The 19,949-nt window shown below is 31.3% G+C and overlaps 2 protein-coding genes across 6 annotated transcripts; both read left to right on the top strand.

Moving 5' to 3' along the window:
- Positions 1-1,755: 1,755 nt before the first annotated feature.
- On the top strand, positions 1,756-14,632 carry LOC106666519 (myogenesis-regulating glycosidase). Of its 5 annotated transcripts, XM_014393777.2 has the most exons (14): positions 1,756-1,866; positions 4,227-4,334; positions 11,093-11,199; positions 11,308-11,488; positions 11,721-11,858; positions 11,938-12,004; positions 12,077-12,335; positions 12,405-12,621; positions 12,683-12,953; positions 13,022-13,212; positions 13,374-13,548; positions 13,612-13,902; positions 14,021-14,229; positions 14,313-14,632. In XM_014393777.2, exons 1-14 carry the CDS (start codon positions 1,864-1,866, stop codon positions 14,628-14,630), a joined length of 2,535 nt encoding a protein of 844 aa, XP_014249263.1. In that variant the 5' UTR covers positions 1,756-1,863; the 3' UTR covers positions 14,631-14,632. The 5 variants fall into 5 exon arrangements, with proteins under 5 accessions (XP_014249263.1, XP_014249265.1, XP_014249264.1 ...); XM_014393779.2 differs by lacking the exon at positions 4,227-4,334; XM_014393778.2 differs by lacking the exons at positions 1,756-1,866; positions 4,227-4,334 and adding an exon at positions 7,617-8,448.
- An 872-nt stretch (positions 14,633-15,504) lies between these two features.
- Positions 15,505-16,549, top strand: LOC106666564 (serine protease 55-like). Its single transcript, XM_014393848.2, has one exon. It carries the CDS (start codon positions 15,552-15,554, stop codon positions 16,491-16,493), a length of 942 nt encoding a protein of 313 aa, XP_014249334.1. The 5' UTR covers positions 15,505-15,551; the 3' UTR covers positions 16,494-16,549.
- The last annotated feature ends 3,400 nt before the right edge of the window (positions 16,550-19,949 follow it).

Genomic DNA, 19,949 nt, shown 5'->3' with positions numbered 1-19,949 from the left:
CAAATAATTTTATAATTAATTTTATCTCAACTAAAAACCTTAATTTAATGAAATAACCTGACCATAGATTTCTAATATGTAATCACAAGAACAACTTTAGAAAAAAAGGGATAATTGAAAATTTAATTAATTAAAAATTATAACAAATAGAAAATTTTAAGGAATGATCCTACTTTTTTAATGCTTAATAAAAAAAGATATTGATTAAAACTGTACATTATTTAGTAAAACAATAGAACAATTCATTTGAATATAACACCATTCTCCTCTGGAAATTTCAATGGGATTTTAAAAAAATCCCTTTTTCTAGAAGTATGCCTTATTTTCTTCAAGTTATTCAACTGATCTTGCCCTTGTGTAGCTTTAAGATAAGCACGCTTAGTTCTTTATTTCCTTTCGATAGGGAATTTTTTGTGAAATGAAAAAAGAACTTATTGTTATCCAGCAAAGAGACTATCGTCGCAGTTATCCAAACTAGCTTGGAATATATGCCCCTATACATAAACATGTACAGTAAAATTCTTTTTAACTAAACCGTAAAAAAAGGTATGTAAGAATGGGGTTTGTTATTGCAAAATGTGCACGCTATTTATGGTCTTGGGATACCAACAGTGGATAAAATCTAAATCTAAACCTCATGAATACAATTGTAAAGTTCAGAACCGCAAGACGATGAAGCTAGTTAATCATTAAAAAAAATATTGAAGCTCTTTTTCTCTGGTTTACATTTCAGCTACAGTACACTGTACTTCATATTTGTATGTAAAATACATGGATCATTCAGTTTTAATTGGAAATTGTGGTTTTTACACCTTTCACCCCGTGCCAAGTGCCTTCATAAATTATCAAAAAATGGTGTATTCCAAAACGGCTCTGCATCCTTTAGCTCGATTAGAAAAGTTCTACTGTATAATTAAAATAAAATAAGTATATTATGTTTTATTACACATTATTTTTATACTTTTTAAGTTTGTAACTCTCTTTTTATTTCATACTTGATGGAATTAATGATATAAGAATTTCAAGAATGTTACATTATCTAAGGAATTACAATGCAGATATTTCAAAGGATTTTTGACAATAATAGAAATTTCTGTCTTTGAAAAGATTTTGGAATTCGGATATTTTTATAATGTTAATTTTAGTTCGAGGGGTGTTGGTGGCAGCAACGGTTAAGACGTTGTCACAGGGCTCATCGTTGTAAGGTAAAGGTTCGAATCCAGCGACCCTGCGTATAAACCCAACATGCTTTTGCTATTTTCAAAAACACCGACACCCCAAGGTCTGATGCTGTTGCAAACCCTTATTAAAATAAATAAATATAAAAAATATAAAAAAACAGTTCTTCAACAATTTCATGATCAATTATAATAATTTAAAAAAGAAGCAATTTATAAAATAAATTTATTAAATATATCATTAGAATAAAAAGGGGGATATTTTTAAGTGGAATAGTGAAGAGAACTAAAACTTAGTAAATCTAATTTGTTTTATTTAGGAAATATTGGTTTTCTATTGATTTTTTTTAAAAATATATATGTTTGTAATAAATATAAAAAATGAAGAAATACTGTGTACTTATTTAAATAAATTGTGATTTATAAGGGTATTTTTTTTATATTGTTATTTGTAATATTTATTCTTTATCGAATTTTTCTATATGTGTTCAATAAAAGTGTAAAAGTAGTTATTAGTAGACGGTCGAGTATGTCTTTATCTTAAGTGAGATGTTTTTGTAATATAAATTAGGGATGCCCAAATGGAGGTTGGCGTTTCCTCAGTTTGTTAATTACACGGCAGTCCACATCTGTGACATTTAGCTCAGACTACTCTCCACTCTCTTGCACTCATTTATGGAAAACGATGGTAAGTTTGAATTGTTCTAGTTGTTGAAACAGTTCGATTGGAAATATTTTATCGCTAATTTGCTTATGTTGAGTGTTATCAATGAAATAATCCTTGTATTTAATCCCTGTACTTATAAAATTATTATTAAAAAAAAAGAAGATAACAATGTACTAAAAACAATTATGCCATTGTAGTGAAAAATCGACATGTGCACGCCTTTTCGAAAATTAACAATTAGAACGAGAAACGAGGACGGGGTCCGTTTTGTTTCGAGCGAACATGGTTCAAGCTTTGAAGACCTTGGGGGATTCTTAAGTGAATATTTACAATCCTTGTTAATATGCCTCTGTTTAAATACACTCTTATCTTAATCTCCGTAAACGTTCGAATTAAAACTTGTTCAGACTGTACAATTTTTTATTTAACTTTTGTTTGGGTATTTTCACCAAAACCGAAAAAAAATTAAATGACTGAGTTATTAATTATAACGGATTAATTGTAAGGGGTGTTAAACAATTAACAACATAAAAAATGTAGCTACGGGTCTAGATTTTAAACATAGAACTAAAAATAGAGAAAAAAAGCAAACAGGAATTGCGCCGTTCATTGAACGGAAGCGTCCTTGTATCGAAAGCTGGACATTCAAAACGACCAAACGTCAAAAGTTAAAACATGAATTTTGAAAATAAAATTTACGTCGGTTTTGTCTTTGATGCTTCCCGGGTGAAGTGACAAAAAGTGAAATTTTTGGATTTTTCCCACTTGAATTTAATTTTCCCGATCCATAAATAAATCTACCATTTGCCAAATTATCGCGTTTAAGCCTTAGCCGTTCGATAATAAAATCGTGACAAAATTTAACATGGGAATAATTTTTTTTTGGTTTTAAATTTATATAAAAATATTGCCCAAGTACCACCAAAACCCATGATTTACCAACTATCAAATTATACAAATCATTGCTTACCCAATAATTCTTTTATTTCATACATAAAAACTGTGTTATACATTATACAAAAACGTGGTGTACAAATTATGAAAGACTTGTTATATTATCAAGTAAATTGTTTAATTAAACTGAACACACCTGTGTAAATGACCTGTTGAATGATTCAAAAAAAATATTTTACGATTTTTTTAATTAGTTTTAATTCAACGTAGACGTAAAATGCGTTAGAAAAGTGGGGTTTAGTAAAGACCTGACAATCTAATTGGTTTAAAGTTTAGTTGTATCGACCAATTTATTTCTCAGGAATAATACGGATATTTGTATGATCTGGATGAAAAAAACAAATTCAATTGTTACTGCCAAATTTTCGACCTATTTTAAAGTCATCATCAAGGCAAAACAATTGTTCTAATTGACATTTGTTCAATGTCGAAACAATCAATATGACGAATCTGAAAAATATTTACGTTTAAAGTTTGCTTTCTTTCAGTCAGCATAAAGATTATTTACGCCTTATAAAGAGACTGGGGTTAAAATTAATTATATAATTCTGCTGTATGAAGTGAATCGTTTGACTGTTAATATTAGAAACCACAGAACAAAAATGTTTGCACATTTCTTTTTTATTATTATAATCAAAAACAATTAAATTTGATACGTCCTAGGCTAAATTTACCTAATTTTCAACGTTACTTGAAATAAATTTGGTTATTATTGGACACCCTGCATATTGCCTAAAAATTGGATCTTAAATAACTAATTTGTTCTCCCCCCCCCCTAAAAATGAACCAAACGGTAAATAATTTATGTCTTGTACATTTTTTTAAAAAGAAAATACTGATTGATTCGATATGCCATATTTGAACTTCAAACTGAGAATGAGAAATTTTTTGAAAATAACTTTTCTTTTTTTTAATGAATATTATTAGAGATGTTTGCATATTGTTAATTGTTTTTCACATCGCTAAATAAATATTGGCAAACGATATCGGTTTAAACTGGCAAATAATCGATTTTTTCTGTTTTACCCAAAAATTAAACCAGCAGAACAAAAATGTTTGCACATTTCTTTTTTATTATTATAATCAAAAACAATTAAATTTGATACGTCCTAGGCTAAATTTACCTAATTTATAAACTTGTATTAAGGAAATACAAATTGATCTGTTGAAAAGGAAAAACCTTGATGGATAATTGTATTTTTAAAAGTTTAAGTTTGCAGGTATAAAAACAGGTATGAAATAATAACGAATAAAGAGAAATTCGTATAAATTATTTAGGGGGAAATTTCAAAACAAAAAGTTGCAAATTAACTTAAAGGGATCACGGTATTGGATGGGTGAATAAGTTAGATTAAGGAAATGGTTTATTAGCATGACCGCTGGGTCTGCGCTGCTCCCGTTCCCAGATGTGATCTATCCTGTTCCAGGACGAGGACATTCAACAGAAGCAGCAGCTGGGGCTGCTCAACAGGAGGAACTCGATATCCTTGCCAGCCGGGCTTAACAACATGGAACCGGTCGAATACGATCCTCAGGTAAGAAGGAATTTCGGTTTATTTGGCCGTTTTTTCAATTTTGAAATGGAAATAAGAAGGCCTGCTTAGTATGAAAAAAGTAAAACAATCTTGGTTTTATACAGTTATTCAATTTCACCGTCATTTCCATGCACTTAAATATAGCTAGTATCTAATCCGAAAACTCTATATTTATAAATTATTAAATATCAGACAAAACTGAAATAATGATAAAACAAAAATGCTGGCATCTTTTACTTTTGACCGAAATTTGCCGCAATAGTGCACCAATTCAGACCGGCAATTTGTCAAATTCCACACAACGTCGCTGAATTTGTAATAATTAACCAACACTCAATTTGATCAATAATAGTATGAAAATTAAAAGTTTTATCGACAACTAGTTAATAAAATTATAAAAAGGCCGTCACGTTGAATGCAAAAGTCATATTACTCGGACATACGGAGGACATTACATTATTTACTTTTCACCTTCCTTTATAAACCTACTTGTCTGTTTTTATTTTATTTTTTATTTTAAAGATACAAATAGGACTTTAAGCCAACTTACATGTACACATATTAGAAATAAATTTAGTTTATAAACATAGTAAAATAATATTAATAAAAAACTTGGGCTAAAATATTAAACTGTAATGTTTTTTCTCAATTAAGTACAATGATTGTCATGTTAAGATGTTGATAAAGTACCTTTACACTTACGTTTATGATGTTAAACCCTTACAAATGTCTATTGTTAGTTCTTTCTCCTGATAGAAGTTACGTTTGTTATTATTTAAAGATTATTTTTTATTTTGAATGTCTTAATCCACAAAAAAATAAAAATAGAATAAACAAGTTGTATAAGTGAATGTATTTATTGGTGTGAATGGAGCTGGGCTGATGGCGAAGTAGTTTCTCCATCGCCTATACCTATATACATTGATCATACTCATACTGCTTGGTATATGAAGTACTCGATATTCCTTTGCCTATTCCCTATAATGAACTAATCTAAATTGGGATCGATGGGGTATTTTTATAAAATTTCCGCCATCAGCCCAAATCATACACACAACCTATTTATTGGTGTGATTGTGCATAGAGTGGGAAGCCGTATTTTGTTACTGCTTCGGGGCTGAAATGACCAAGCTGTCGGATACTCCTGTCAACAAAAAAGAAAAATAATAATAATAAAACATAATAAAATATACAAAACAATAATGACAATAATATAGTCTTTAAAATATTAATTATTTATAATCGAATGATGAAACCACATTATGAAAGAAAATCAGAAAGAGAAAAAAGGAAACGGGAAAAAGAAAAGGAAGAGGGGAAGAAATGACATGTAGTGTTGGCTTGGGATATGATTGGTGCGTTTGGATAAGGAATGTGGGAAAAAAGTTGATATATATTCAGAACATTATATAAGGAAACGGGAAAAAGAAAAGGAAGATGGAAGAAAAAGAAACAAATGTCACGGATCTGAAACCCATCGAGGAAGCAGAACGAACTTCCCAGGGAAGGAAATTCCATGGTCTTGGCAATTCTAAAGGATAATGCTAAAGTTTTAGAAGAGTGTGGGCTTGGGATATGATTGGTGCGTTTGGATAAAGAATTTGGGAAAAAAGTCTATAGATATTCAGGACATTATATTATTTAAATTTAAATAAATATATATTAAAATTGAGTTTATAAGCGGTTAAAATGTTAAGGTTGGTGAAGAGGTTAAGATGGGAAGAAATATTATCCCTTATTTTACGATCATAACAATTTCTAATGAACGAATGATAGGCAATTTGAAGGCTATGAACAGATTGAGTGTCTACGACTGGAAAAATAGCGCCTACAGTAAGAGAATAAAGAAATTATTTGGGATTTAATAAGGAGAACTCTAGTTTTCTGTAGAGTGAAAAAGCTAAGCGTCGAAGAAAATGTAGGCTCGAGTAGATCTTTTTAATAACACAGCTCACATGGTTGTCAAGTAAGCTTGGAGTTCAAAATAACGCCGAGATTTTTAACTTTGTAACAAAAATTAATAGGAGAGTCGTTCATACAAGAACGGGCAATCTGTATAAATGGGGTTATTGAAAATTAACAAGGACTGGGATTTGTTAGGGTTTAAAGCAATGCCTTTATTTCTTGACCAATGGTTGAGAGAATGAAGACCACGGTTGAGCAGAGAGATAGCTTCAGAGATTTGCTTGTTGGACAATGAATGTAAGTCTGATTGTCATCGACGTAAAGATGAAATCGGGCGACATTAAGAACTAATGGAAGATCATTTATAAACATGGAAAAGAGAAGAGGTCCAAGAATACAGCTTTGGGGTAACCAGATGAAATTGAGTGAGAAGAGAAGATAGAATTTGAAGCTTTAATCTCTGAGTTCAGTCAGACAGATAGCAAGAGATGAGATTAGTAGCAGTAGAAAAAAAAGTGCGTCAATTCCAAATAGGCCAAATTATGATTTACGGAGGCGAATGCATTGGAAAAATCAAGTAGAATAATAATAGTACATTTATTATCATCAATGCCTAGGGGAATATCATATTTTGAGAAAGGCTGTTTCACAACAATTAAACCATAATAAAATACATATAGTTTGAAATGAACAACAAAATACGAGTGTCCGTTTTTATTGTCTTTGGGTGTATTTTATGAGGTGTAGTTTCACTGTTAACAGCAAGTGGTTTTTTTGTGGTAATTTTGCTGATTATGATAAAAGCTCCCATTATGCTAAAATTATCCTTGACGACCGAACATATCATAAAGCGTATATTTGTTCATTTTAGTAACGCCAAAATTTTCCAACTCCATCATTTTTGTAATAATTTTTACACGATCAAAAACATTAATGAATATCTTCGGGGCTGAATATCAATTTTATAGTCCTATTGGCTAAGAAACAATTTGAAAAAGAACTTATGGTTGATATACGTCCACTCTTTTGAGATTGCGTAAAATAGATTTTACAGAAATGGCAATTTTGACTTATTTTATATTACTTATGTTATCAGCCGGTTATTTGGTCCATTTATATTAAGACGTTTTCTTATAAGAACAGTGGATTCAATTTGTACAAAAATAATCCAGTCTATTATCCAATATATTTATATATTACATAGTGTAAAAAAGCTAGTTATAAATAAACTTAAGGCTAGATAATTCTAACGAAATGGGGAAAAAAATTTTTGAAAATATGATTCAAGTTTGGACGACGATCACACGCACAACAGACAGCGTAGTTAACAAGAAAACTACTCCATCAAAAAAAATTTTTTTTCATTATATAAAAAAAGCTAGTTATAAATAAACTTAAGGCTAGATAATTCTAACGAAATGATTAAAAAAAAATTGAAAATATGTTTCAAGTTTGGACGACGAATCACACACACAACAGACAGCGAGAGTAGTTAACAGGGAAACTACTCCATAAAAAAATATATTTGTTTAGTTTAAAAAAAAATTATATATCCAAGATGGATTTAAAATCAATCAAGCAAATAACTTTTAATGAATTCTAGGTTTCTTTCCTTTACTGGTTTCCTATTCATCCATGGAAATTGGTGTTAATTTATTGAAGAAATCCATCATTTTTGTAATAAATTTTACACGGTCAAAAACATTAATATCTTCGGGGATGAATATGAATTTTATAGTCCTATTGGCTAAGAAACAATTTGCAAAAAAAACTTATGGTTGATAATGTCCAAAATGACAATTTTGACTTATTTTATATTATTTATGTTATCTTAAAATAACCAATGTTTAAACAAAACTTAAGGAAAACTTGTGGAAATCTATCGTCGTGGGACATCAGTCTAGATAGTAAATAAGTGTATATTGTTGCCGTTTCATTGACAAATAATTGTAACTTAAGATAATATTATGACAAGATAGTTAACTCGTCATTGACCCCCCCCTCTTTGTTTGTCGTCTTGTTTTGTAAGAAAACAACGAAAAATGGGAGACGGTTCATATAATCTTCAGTTAAATTCTCCAGTCTTGGTTTTTGTCGGTTGAAGCACCGGTTGGGCAACTCAACCTCGGGAAAAATGTTTTTCTCTCTCTTTCTACCTTTCCAGTTTAGCTACCGTCAGTCAATATAGTTTTTAATCTACTCTAAAATGGTAAATTTATTATTTAAAACCAGCTTCGTTTAATTTATGATGGTTCAGTAAACGCGATTCAGCCAGATAAAGGCTGTTCTGTTTTCGGTTCAGATGGTGGAATTGATTAAATAATAAGTTTGAATTGTGGTTTGTGCTTCCTGTTGTTAAGTTATTAGAGTTCGAAAACCATTGCAGTTCGCCAAATATAGTATATTTTTCTCTCTTGCGTTTTTGACTATTTTTTGCGATATGCTTTGTTTTTTACTACAATATTATGATTAAAATCTATTTGCATGTAAGTTAACGCTCTTATTTATCTCCTCTTCGAGAAAATTAACATTTCTTTTTTACTATTTTGTTCGAAAGTGCTAATTGAATAACATTTTTGCCTTAAAAATTGATATAAAAAAAATTCCAGGCTGATTCACTTTGAATAATTAGTTCGGTCAATAAAAATCATCCAAGATTATTATTTCAAAATTATATGAAGTATAATCAACTGTATTTAATTATGCGTAATTGATCACTTAGCCCTTACACTGTTAAAGAATAATCAGTTTTAATAATTATTGATTAACTTAATATTTTAAATGACGCAAATTATAAAATTTCTCTTAGAAACTCACTATTTTCCTAGAGCTGCAATCCTGGGTATATCCACTATTTCCTGGGTTTCAACTTAGATTTAATATTTGGCATTTCAATATTTGGTGATACACACATTTCAACTAATATTATAGCTTTTGACTATGAACTATTATAAAATTCTAAAATAATGCTTAAAAACTATTCTGGAATGGACTGTTGGCATAGTGCTTTTTAGACATGCAGTGTAATATATGCAATATCGGATTCTTGGGTTTAACCTTTTTTTCCTTCAAAAAGCCCTTTGTAAGTATGTCGGGTTTGAATGCAGGGTCGCTAGATTCAAAACCAAAACCTTTACCTTACAGTGATAAGTGCGAAGGTGTCAACCCTAAACCGTTGCGGCCAGTTTAAACTTTAAACCTACTAAAACCAAAGAATATTCACTAATCTTTTAGTTTTTTGAGATCTAATGGGATGGAAACTATTCAAAATGTTCTGCTTACTATAAATGTAATTTTTTTAAACTCCCTTAATCCCACTCCCTGCCGTACTTAAGGGAGACCCCATACCAGTAGACCATGGCCACTAAACTAGTTCCTATTGTATGCAAAATTAGTGGTTCTAACTGTACTTAACAGCTTCCTTAGACCTTGCCCTAAAAGGTCAGAGCCAAGGAAGGTGCGGAAATATTTTTCTTATTATTAATTTACGTAATCCAATAGGTCTCCCCCTTGCTAGTCAATCCTTTTGAAAACTTTTCAATACAACTATATATATGATATTTTAATAAATAACTAATAAATATGGGAATAAGGAGTAGCCCAGAATTAAAAGTTCTGGGTGGTGCTAACATCTAACAAGTAATTTAATTATCACTAAAATCTATTCGTAATGAACTTAAAGAAAGTTTAATGACTATAGCTTGCCTAACAGACAAAATGTTAAAATCTGAAAATAATTAAAATGATAGTGCATTCACATTTAAAAAAAAAAAAAAAAAAAAAAAAAAAAAAAAAAAAAAAAAAAAAAAAAAAAAAAAAAAAAAAAAAAAAAAAAATGCGATTCTTTAGACACAACTCTTCACATTTTATAGAATTTATGAAAGATTGATATTGACAAATTTTCACACTGAACATCCAAACAAGCAAAACTGACATAATAGGTTGTGACATAATTATCAATTTACCCATTAATTGTAAACTAATATATTTAAACAATATAATTGCTTTTAGATTTCAACTCAATACAAAATTTTAAACTATCTCTTGATAACATCGAAATTGATTATACACAGTTTTTTTTATGAAACTGTCAATGCAACAATAAATTTTCTCTAGAAATATTTGAATATAAAAAAAAATTATTGAATGGAGAAAATCTTAAATTACATATTATAAAATTAAGTTAGCAGAATTAGTAAAATAGTATTGTATTTTATACTAGTATTTTATTTTATACTATTTATATTAAGTAGTTTATACTTAGATATGTATAAAATTTGAATTGACACTTTGTATTTGTAGAATGCATAGTATAGATAAAATAAAAAGATATCATTAAAATAAATAAAGTTGAATAATTATGAAAACCATTATATTACCATATTTAAAAGAGTTTACAACTTCTATATAAATTTTGTTTTTATTGGATATTAATTCATTGTATTGTTTTTAATTATTTAAAGAGTGTTATTATAATTGGATTGTACATTATGTGATGTGGATTGCATAATATGATAACTGTAATAGTATTTTTGTAAAGATAATATTGTTACTAAGATTGTTTTAATTTTAGAACCTTCTGTTGGTGCAGCTATTTCAAAAGCGTATTGTTTTATATAGTAAATATTTTTTCAAAACTATTGTATTAATAATAACAGAAAAAGCTGATACTTGTTAATTTGAACAATTGTAAATTTTACAATTACTAATGATAATAAACAAAGTAAAAAATATTTTTATTTTTTCTTTCCTAGTATTTACAAGGAATCTGAATCTCAAATGTTTTTACATTTTTCATATTTTCATTTTGTACATATTCTAAGACATCAATCTGACTTGTTTAATTATTTTAGCTAACCCCTGAAAGTGCAAGGCACGATGGTTACGAAACAAGTGACACTTTCAGCGATGGAGGTATATCCGATGCTGAAAGCAGTATACCAGAGATGGAAGCTCGAAAGTTAGTAAGTTATTAATTTACCAAAAAACAAAAATTGAATAACATTTTCTATATTTTGATGCTCAGATTCATCTTTTAAGTCTTATAATTAATTTTTTTTTACACTAGATTACCACTTACACCTGGAAGAAATGCCCGAAAAAAATCAGTCATGCCAGGACTTCACTCATTGTCAAAGACAGATGTAGATGATAATAGAAGTGATATTACCGACTTAGATGATCATTCTCCTGGAAATTCCATAACATCAGTTAATTCTATATCAAGCCTTCTTAAGGAGAAACTTCTGGTTAGTAATAAAACAATTTTTTATGTGCCTGTGTTGAATTATTGAGCTCATTTGAATTAATGGAGTAATTATAAATTATAATTTCTAAGAGATCACAATGAGAGAGCCCCTCCCTCTCATTGACACATTTTCTTTTTCCTCTCTGTTTTGTGATGGCAATTAACATGAATCCTAGGATTTAACAAGACTGCGTGCTACAATGAAACTGAAAATTGTTTATTAAATATTACAGATGACGTTCCCAAGAGCTTTAAAACGAAGAAAAAAACCAAAAGAATATAAATTGAGAGTCTTCGTAACTATGTTATTTTTTGCAATAGTGTTTCTAGTTACTTTTGCACATATATTTTATCATCAGCAAGTGTTGCAAGTAAGTTATAACAACTTGCTAATGTTGTGCTAATAAATTTTTAATGTTGTGTGTGTATTTATTAATTGCTGGTTTTTAGAGAGCATATTTTGAAAAGATACGCTTTAATAAGGAGGAACGAATTGTGCGTTTGTATAATAACGAAGGTAAAATAATTTCATAAATATGTGTAAATTTTAATGTAGGGGACAAACAGTGTACACGGTTGTAAATTATAGGTGTAGAAATTGCATTAGGTTATTTAGGAGTAGATTTACGAGGAGATGACAGAGTTCACCAGTGCTTGCCTCAAGACCAGAAAAAGGACATAGTGTGCTTGGAATGGATGCATCGAGCAAGGCTTTATTTGAGTTACAGTCAAATGGAGATCAAGGGACAAAAAGGTGATTTTAGATGTTACAGGTTTACGTGGGAAAGTCTTCACCCAAACACCCAGCTTACTGACTGTTTTGAGAACGGCAAACAACACGGTCATTGGTAAAAATTAATAATATTAATCTAGATGGTTTTGTACATTTTTATACAAAATATTATATAATTGTACAGGTATGGAGGTGGAAGAACATTGGGGATGGCTTGGCCAGTTGAACTTGGACAAGTGGAAATGTCTGCATTTGTGACTGGTCATATTGGCAGACACAGATGGGGAAGTGTGTTGAAGCGATATTTCATAAATTCTCGGGGTGTTGCGATTTCTGTCGATTCAGAAACTCCACTTTATGTTTCAATTAATGCTGAAAGAGAAACACGTCTCTGCCTCCAGGTTGTTTTAAAAATAATATATTACGTCAAGAAGAATCAATTGCAATTTAAATAAATTCTAGGCAAGGCAAGATGATTTTGCATATGTAACACACAAAGGATTACCTAAATTAAACTATTCTGTGTGCACTTCGAGTAATATGAAACTTCTCCACTCATTCTTATCAGAGAAATCTCTATGGGATGGATTGACAAAGTCTGACGCTGAAGCAATAAACTCACTTGTTTACGAGCCTGTTTGGCAAATTGCGCCAAGAGACAAACTTCTTTTGACACAATCGGCTATTGCGAATTATACCGACTCAGTTAATGATCTTGGCTTTTTACGACAAGGTAGATTAATCAAACTAACGGTTAAATACAAATATCAATAAAAATTTGAATTTGGAAAAATATAACAGGATATGTTTTGTTGAACGAACATTGGCAAGTGCATGTTGGGGATTTGACTCTAGATAAGGAACGTTTCCCTACTATGGAAGAGACAATTGATATTATTCATAGAAGAGGTTTTCGTATAGCTCTTACAATCCAACCTTTTATATCAACTGAAAGTAAGAATTTTGCAGTTGCTGTTGAAAAGGGATTGCTGGTAAATAACCGAACTAGCTTAAACATAAAAACTCATACTTACTTAAAAACATAAACAGACATTCATGAAATTTTATGTACTATATTGACATCCCTGATCAAATTTCAGTAAACAAGTTTTTATATTTTCAAAAAAAAAATTGTTTTTATTTTCATTTATAGATTACAGAAAGAGGATCAGAACAATTAAGAAAAGTACCAGCTTTAACACGGTATAAATCAGTTTCGAGTGCCGGGATGCTTGATGTTACAAACAATGAAACAATACCATGGATGCACGCACAGCTAACAGATTTGTTGGAGAAATACAAAGTTGACTCATTTTACCTTGACATGGGTACATTGTAGAATTAAATTAATCATATTTATATTTAAATAAGATTTAAATAAATCTGTTCAGGGACTGCATATGATATGCCACAATATTATCAGTTAAAACAAAATTTGACAAACCCAGATCTCTACAAGACACTTTTTACAAACAAAATGAGCAATAGAATAAGAGTGCTTGGTGTTTCGGGGGCGATATCACGGCCACCTGCGCCAGTTTTTGTTTCTTTACCTACTCTTTCATCAACCTGGGAATCATTGCAAGTGATTATCCCAACAATACTCACATACGGAATCGTCGGATATCCATTTTTAATGCCTGGCCCGGTAGGTGGAGACTACCTACCATCATATGATCAAGGTAATATAATTAAATTCAAATAAAACAATAAATTAAAACCATAAACTATGTATAAGAACAATTTATTTCAGTAACTGTTATTGTTCAATTCTTGTTAAATAAAAACATATAATTTAAGATGGATCTAATATTACATTTCGTGGGCTGGGAATTGGAGATCATAAAGTATCAGATTCACATCTTCCCAACAAAGAATTATATATACGCTGGCTTCAGTTGGCAACATTCTTGCCTGTGATCAGATATTCTCATCTTCCAAGTGATTATGTCTCTGATAATCAGGTGCTTGAACAAGCCAAAGTTCTAACTGCTTTAAGGTTGCAAACAGTAAGTAATTGACTTTGTACTGAAAATATTTAACATAATATATGTATATATATATATATATATATATATTTTTTTTTTTACAGGTCAATCCACTTCTTAATAAATTGATTTTAGAAGCTCTGAATACAGGTGTGCCATTGATTCGTCCTCTGTGGATGCTGGATCCTTCTGATTCAGCATGCCATCTGGTAGTAGATGAATTTTCGGTTGGGGATGAACTCATAGTGGCGCCGATTTTGAGTAAAGGCACTTTTGAAAGAGAAGTCTATTTGCCCGCTGGTGTCTGGAAAGATGGAATTGATGGAAGCCTAAGAAAAGGTTCAAGATGGCTTCATTCTTACAAAGTCCCTGGTGACAAAATTGCTTATTTTGTCAAAATGCCAGACAATACACGTTTTTAAAAGAATATTTTTTGTTTCCCATGAATTTCTATTGAAATGCTGAACTCAATTGTGATATTAGGATCCAACAGAAATTTACTGATTATAACATGACTGAATACAATACTATTGATTAGTTGTTCTGCAGACTGCACATAATTTATTTATATGGTATAGATTTTAGCACATATTTTACTTTTTTTTTTCTTTTTTTTTAATTGCAGTTTACTGTTGACGGATTGACTTTAAAAATTTATACTCCATTTCAGATTAAATTAACTTGTGATACATACTACTGCTCATTAAATAAAAAGATAACATTTTATATTTAATATTTAAATTGCAGCATCATAAGGATTGACCGACTATCAGATGTATGTTAATAATACAATGCTTCCCATAACTCAATTTTTTACGTTTAAAAAAAGGACATTATGCAAATGTCTATTTCTAATTTTAAATTCCATATTGGTCCTCATGAGAGATAAATTTAGAAAATTTAGCTTAGTCAAACCAATATGAAACTCAATAATCAATTATACCATTTGCATCAATTGTAGAATTTTAATTAAGACTTATTTTATAATGCTTTTACAGTATTTGATAATTGAAGTTGAAAATCTGTTTTTTTATTTTGATTGGGAGAATTTCATATTTTATAACAAATAAATTATTTTCTTAGTACGCTGAGTAAAAAAGTTCCTTTCCTTTCTCCATAGGTTATGTAAAAGCCTCATAACAATTGGAAAAGTCAAGTAGCAACTACAAAGCTAACTAAAAAAGCATGCACAAGATAATCACAATTTATTGGAGATTTTAAAAATTTTGATCTGCTAAAAAGTCAATTTTTCTATAAATAAATAAAATCAAGTTACATATAAAACATATGAATCATAAAGTTTTACATGTAAAAAAGTAGAAATTTATGATTAAGATTAAAACATGCTAAATCTATTACACACAAGAGTACTTTTTGTCGTGATTATTTTATTTACAAGATTTCAAAATAGTAATCCAAAAAATTTTGGAAAGAGGAGTAAAGTCATCAATGGAGGCCCGGCATTGCCTGGACAGTTTCCGTTTCTTGTAAGTATCATGAGGAAAGAACATTTCGGTCAAAAGTGCGGAGGAAACGTTGTTACACGATGGTTCATTCTGACGGCTTGCCACTGCGTTGTTGATCTCAAAAGTGAAGAAATTACACCATATGAACTTAGTTGGCTTGTTGTCGTTGCTGGTAACATCAATCGTATTCCGGGTAAAGGAGGACAGATACGATTTATACAATACGCGATTATTCACAGTAAATGCGAAAATATATTTCCTGGATCATCCTATGATTTAGCGTTACTTCGAGTTACCCAACAGTTCAATTGGACACCATGGTTGAAACCGATGCCAATATTTTCAACCGACCCTAAACTCCTTGAAGAGAGATTGAATGATTTAATGAAAAAGGAAGTCAAGTGTTATGGTGTTGGTTGGGGGATGACTAAAATCAGTAGTAAAGGTATATACAAAAATCCTTCCATAAACTTGCTTTACGCAGAAGTGAATCTCCTTAGCCTGGAAAGCTGTGCAATAATCTTACCGAAGGAATTGAATAATAGAAAGCAGATATGTGCTGTAGACTCCGGGATTAGTGATGTTTGTAAAGCAGATTCCGGAGGACCTCTCTACTGCCTTGGGCATGTTTACGGCATTGTGGCTTGGGGGCCATTCTGTGGTGAATTCAATTTATCCACTGTGTATCAGCGAATTGATACAGACATCAGGTTCATCGTCGGTTTGTCTTCAAGTTCATTTTTACAAATTAATTTTCATATTTTTGTATTTGCTGTAATGTTTATATCAATTTCCATTATTTATGCCTACTTTGAGTGATTCACAATTAATAAATAATATGAAATAAATTTATCAAGTTCTATTTCAATAGAATTAACACCTGAAATCTAAATAACATATGGAGATAACTACTGAATATTAGGGAAAACTTTTATTATTAATTTTATTTATCTATTCTTATTTGGCCTTATCCTTTTGACCATTAATAAGACTAGAGACTAAGCGGCACAGGCAAGGCCCTATAAGAGCCAAACCTTCACAGACCATGGATCAGAGGCAGCCCAAGGTAGGGAAAGAATGGAACATCATGACCTGAGAGATCCATGGATCTCTTATGATTAATTTATTTATTTTAAAGGTACAAGCCTTCTTAAATGTACACATCTTACAAATAAATTTAGTTTTATATTACTAAATAATAGTAGCAATAGCAATAATAATAAAACATACAAAATCATAATATATTTTTTCTTAGCTTATCTTCTTCTAAAGAAACCACGTTAAGAAATGAAAGCTAGAAGTGAAAGAAGATAAAAGGAAATGGGAGAATGAAAAGGAATAGGGAATAAAAGAAGATGATTCATGTCGATTTTAAAAACTCAGAATCATGTAAATGAAACAAGCCATTGAGGAAGCAGAACATACTTCCTGAAGAAGCAAATTAGGAAGAGAAAAAAATAGCACTACAATAAGAGAATAAAGGAATTGTTAGGGGCTATAGTTTTCTGTGGAGTGAAAAAGTAAAGGCATAGAAAGAATTGAGTAGACCTTAATAATAGAGCTCTCATGGTCATGCCATGTAAGTTGAAAATAATGCCGAGATTTTTAACTTTTTTTTTAAACCTTAGCTTTTGCTATTAGTCAACTGCTCTTTTATCCTATCTATCCTCCACATCTTTCCTGACCCCTAACCCCACCACACCAGGTTCGGCGTCCCTGGAGGCAGAGAAGGATGTCAGTGGAGACAAAAGGTGCTTAACCCAAGAAACTATTATACTGTGAGGATGTAATTATTTATGTTTTTCCGGTTAAATTAATATATTACATTTATAAATAAAACTTAAGATTGCTCTATAAATTTCAATATTTTGTGAGTATAATAACATTTTATAATTAAACGGCTTTTCAATTGACTGCATTTGATATAATGCATTAAATAAATTCCCCCGTTCTTTTGCAAAACTGGAACAGATCATTATTACGTGCTATAGGTCATCAACCAAATTACAAGTTTCGCAGAGGTCAGTCTTGGATGGTTTTTTTAGGGATGGTTAGGGATGGTTAGATATAAACCACATATGCCGTGATTAGTTCGGATCCGGATAATATTACAGCAATCTCTTGGTAAAATTACCTCCTTTATACCATGGATTTTTGTTTAAACGAGGATCGGTACTAAAGATTTTTTTTTTAATATAACTTTATTTAAACTTTTGTACATAGTACCTTATAGTTGTGGCATAATGTTTAACGACATCAAACAGTTCTTGGATCTTTAAGTTCAGCAGCTCCCCCCATTAATTATTTATACATGATTTAATCTAATTTAATCACAGTTTATCACAGTTAATTATAGTTAGTTATCATATCGGTGTAACTTGAGTCTGCGGTGTGGACGTGCAGGAGGTAGGTGGTCCGGTATTCCTTGGATTTCTGTGTTTGTGTGGGGGGCTGGAACTTGCTAAACATCTTCCAGTAGCTGTCTCTCAGTGCATGGTCCACTAGAGGAAGGTCCAGGTCTCGGTACAGTGTGGTATTTCGCACATACCAGGGGGCTCCAGTTAAAATCCGTAAGGCCCTGTTTTGAAATGTCTGGATTCTCTTAATTTGGCTGTTCGACGCTGAGGCCCAAACACCAGAGCCATATAGCCATATGGGTCGAATGAGGGACATATATATTAGTCTTTTGTTGCTCAGACTGATAGTTGGGCTCTTAAGTATTGGTTTGAGGTCAATTAGTCTGCATCGTGATCTCTTTAGCACATCACTTATGTGTTGATGCCAAGTCAGCCTCCGGTCAAGAGTAACACCCAGATATTTTGTGTGTGTCGATTCACTGATATTCTTATTATTTAGTACCAGTTGTTGTTCATTGGCTTTTTTCAGATAAGTGAACTGGACTAATTTGATTTATCTGGGTTTAACTTTGCTAGTTTCCCCTGTGCTCAATATAGCCACATCATCAGCAAAAAGTGCTGTCTTGACTGTAATCTGTAATCCCATCATGATTTGGGATGAGAGATCACTCACACTCACCAAATAGAGGAGAGGCCCCACAATGCTGCCTTGCGGGACACCAGAAAATATGGGCTTTGGGTCAGAAATGCTATCCTGTACTTTGACACAGAAAGTTCTTTCCGACAGGTAGGAAAGGATAAGTCGATAGTAGGTGTCCAGTAGGCTGTCTTTTATTTTTGCTAATAGTCCTATATGCCATACTATGTTGAAAGATTTCTCTGTATCAAGAAATAACCCCAGCGTGACTTTTATATGTTCGAAGGCAACGAGGATGTTGTCAATTACCCTCTGGAGCTGTTGTGGGCAGGAGTGTCCTTCTCAGAAACCAAATTGATGATCTGGCTTCAGGTATTTCATGAGGGTTGGGAGAATTAGCCGTTCAAAAGTTTTAGCAACAATGCTAAGTAAACTTATTGGCCGATAATTTTCCGGATTTGATTTGTCCTTGTGTGGCTTGGAGATCATCACTATGTGGGCAAGCTTCCACTTGGAGAGAAAATAAGTGGTCCTGAGCATGGCATTAAATATTTGGGTGAGCTGTACAAGTGTTTTCCTTGGTAAGTTATTCAGAAGGGGTTGGGTGATCAGGTGTGCCCCTGGTGATTTCTTAGTTTTTCGATGATTTCTCTTTGTAGTGCATCTTTTGCCATCTATCGACAGTTTCAATATGTCGAATTCTGGAGTGCCCTTTAACCCAGAAAAGGTAAACTGAAACATTTCTTGATTTTTCCAATTGGCTGAGACGTTCAATTATGTGAATCAGGAGATGATTTGAGATTTTCGAGAAACGGAAATTTTGTATGGATAGTAATGCACTTCTGGAATCTGAGATAATTACAACATTGGTTATTTCGTGTTCACTATTGAGAATATATTCTAATGCTTTAAGTATCCTGTAAAGTTCAGCTGAAAATATATTACACAGTGAATGTAGTTTGAAAGTTACTCCATGAGAAAGTTGAGGGCTGTACAATGCACACCCAGTTTCATTATTAATAACTGAACCGTCTGTGAATTCCTTATACAATTCTGGACAAATTAAGTTCAAATCCTGCTTAAGAAGTGAATTGACTGAAATGGAGGGAAACTATGAGTAATCACGAAGGAAATACACTCCTCTCTTAAGTAAAAACATCAAAATCTAATGAGAAAATAGGCTATATGAAGTAGTTAAAAATATTGTTACTTTCTTTCAATATTCTTGTGTACGCAATAATTCAATTTTTTTCCCCAAAACTTGTTTGTAAGAAATTTAAT

The sequence above is a fragment of the Cimex lectularius genome, unplaced genomic scaffold, assembly GCF_000648675.2.
Source record: "Cimex lectularius strain Harlan isolate CLEC.00 unplaced genomic scaffold, Clec_2.1 scaffold415, whole genome shotgun sequence".
In the NCBI taxonomy this organism is placed as follows: domain Eukaryota; kingdom Metazoa; phylum Arthropoda; class Insecta; order Hemiptera; family Cimicidae; genus Cimex; species Cimex lectularius.
The sequence above is the reverse complement of the archived record's forward strand: the minus strand, read 5'-3'. Positions and strand labels throughout refer to the sequence as shown.

Bases quoted from the DNA above. Each gene is read 5' to 3' on its own strand.
- LOC106666519 (XM_014393777.2), top strand. The intron at 11,489-11,720 runs GTTAGTAATAAA...TAAATATTACAG, and splicing joins TTCTTAAGGAGAAACTTCTG to ATGACGTTCCCAAGAGCTTT. The intron at 12,005-12,076 runs GTAAAATAATTT...TGTAAATTATAG, and splicing joins GCGTTTGTATAATAACGAAG to GTGTAGAAATTGCATTAGGT.
- LOC106666564 (XM_014393848.2), top strand. From the start codon at position 15,552: ATGCTAAATCTATTACACACAAGAGTACTTTTTGTCGTGATTATTTTA.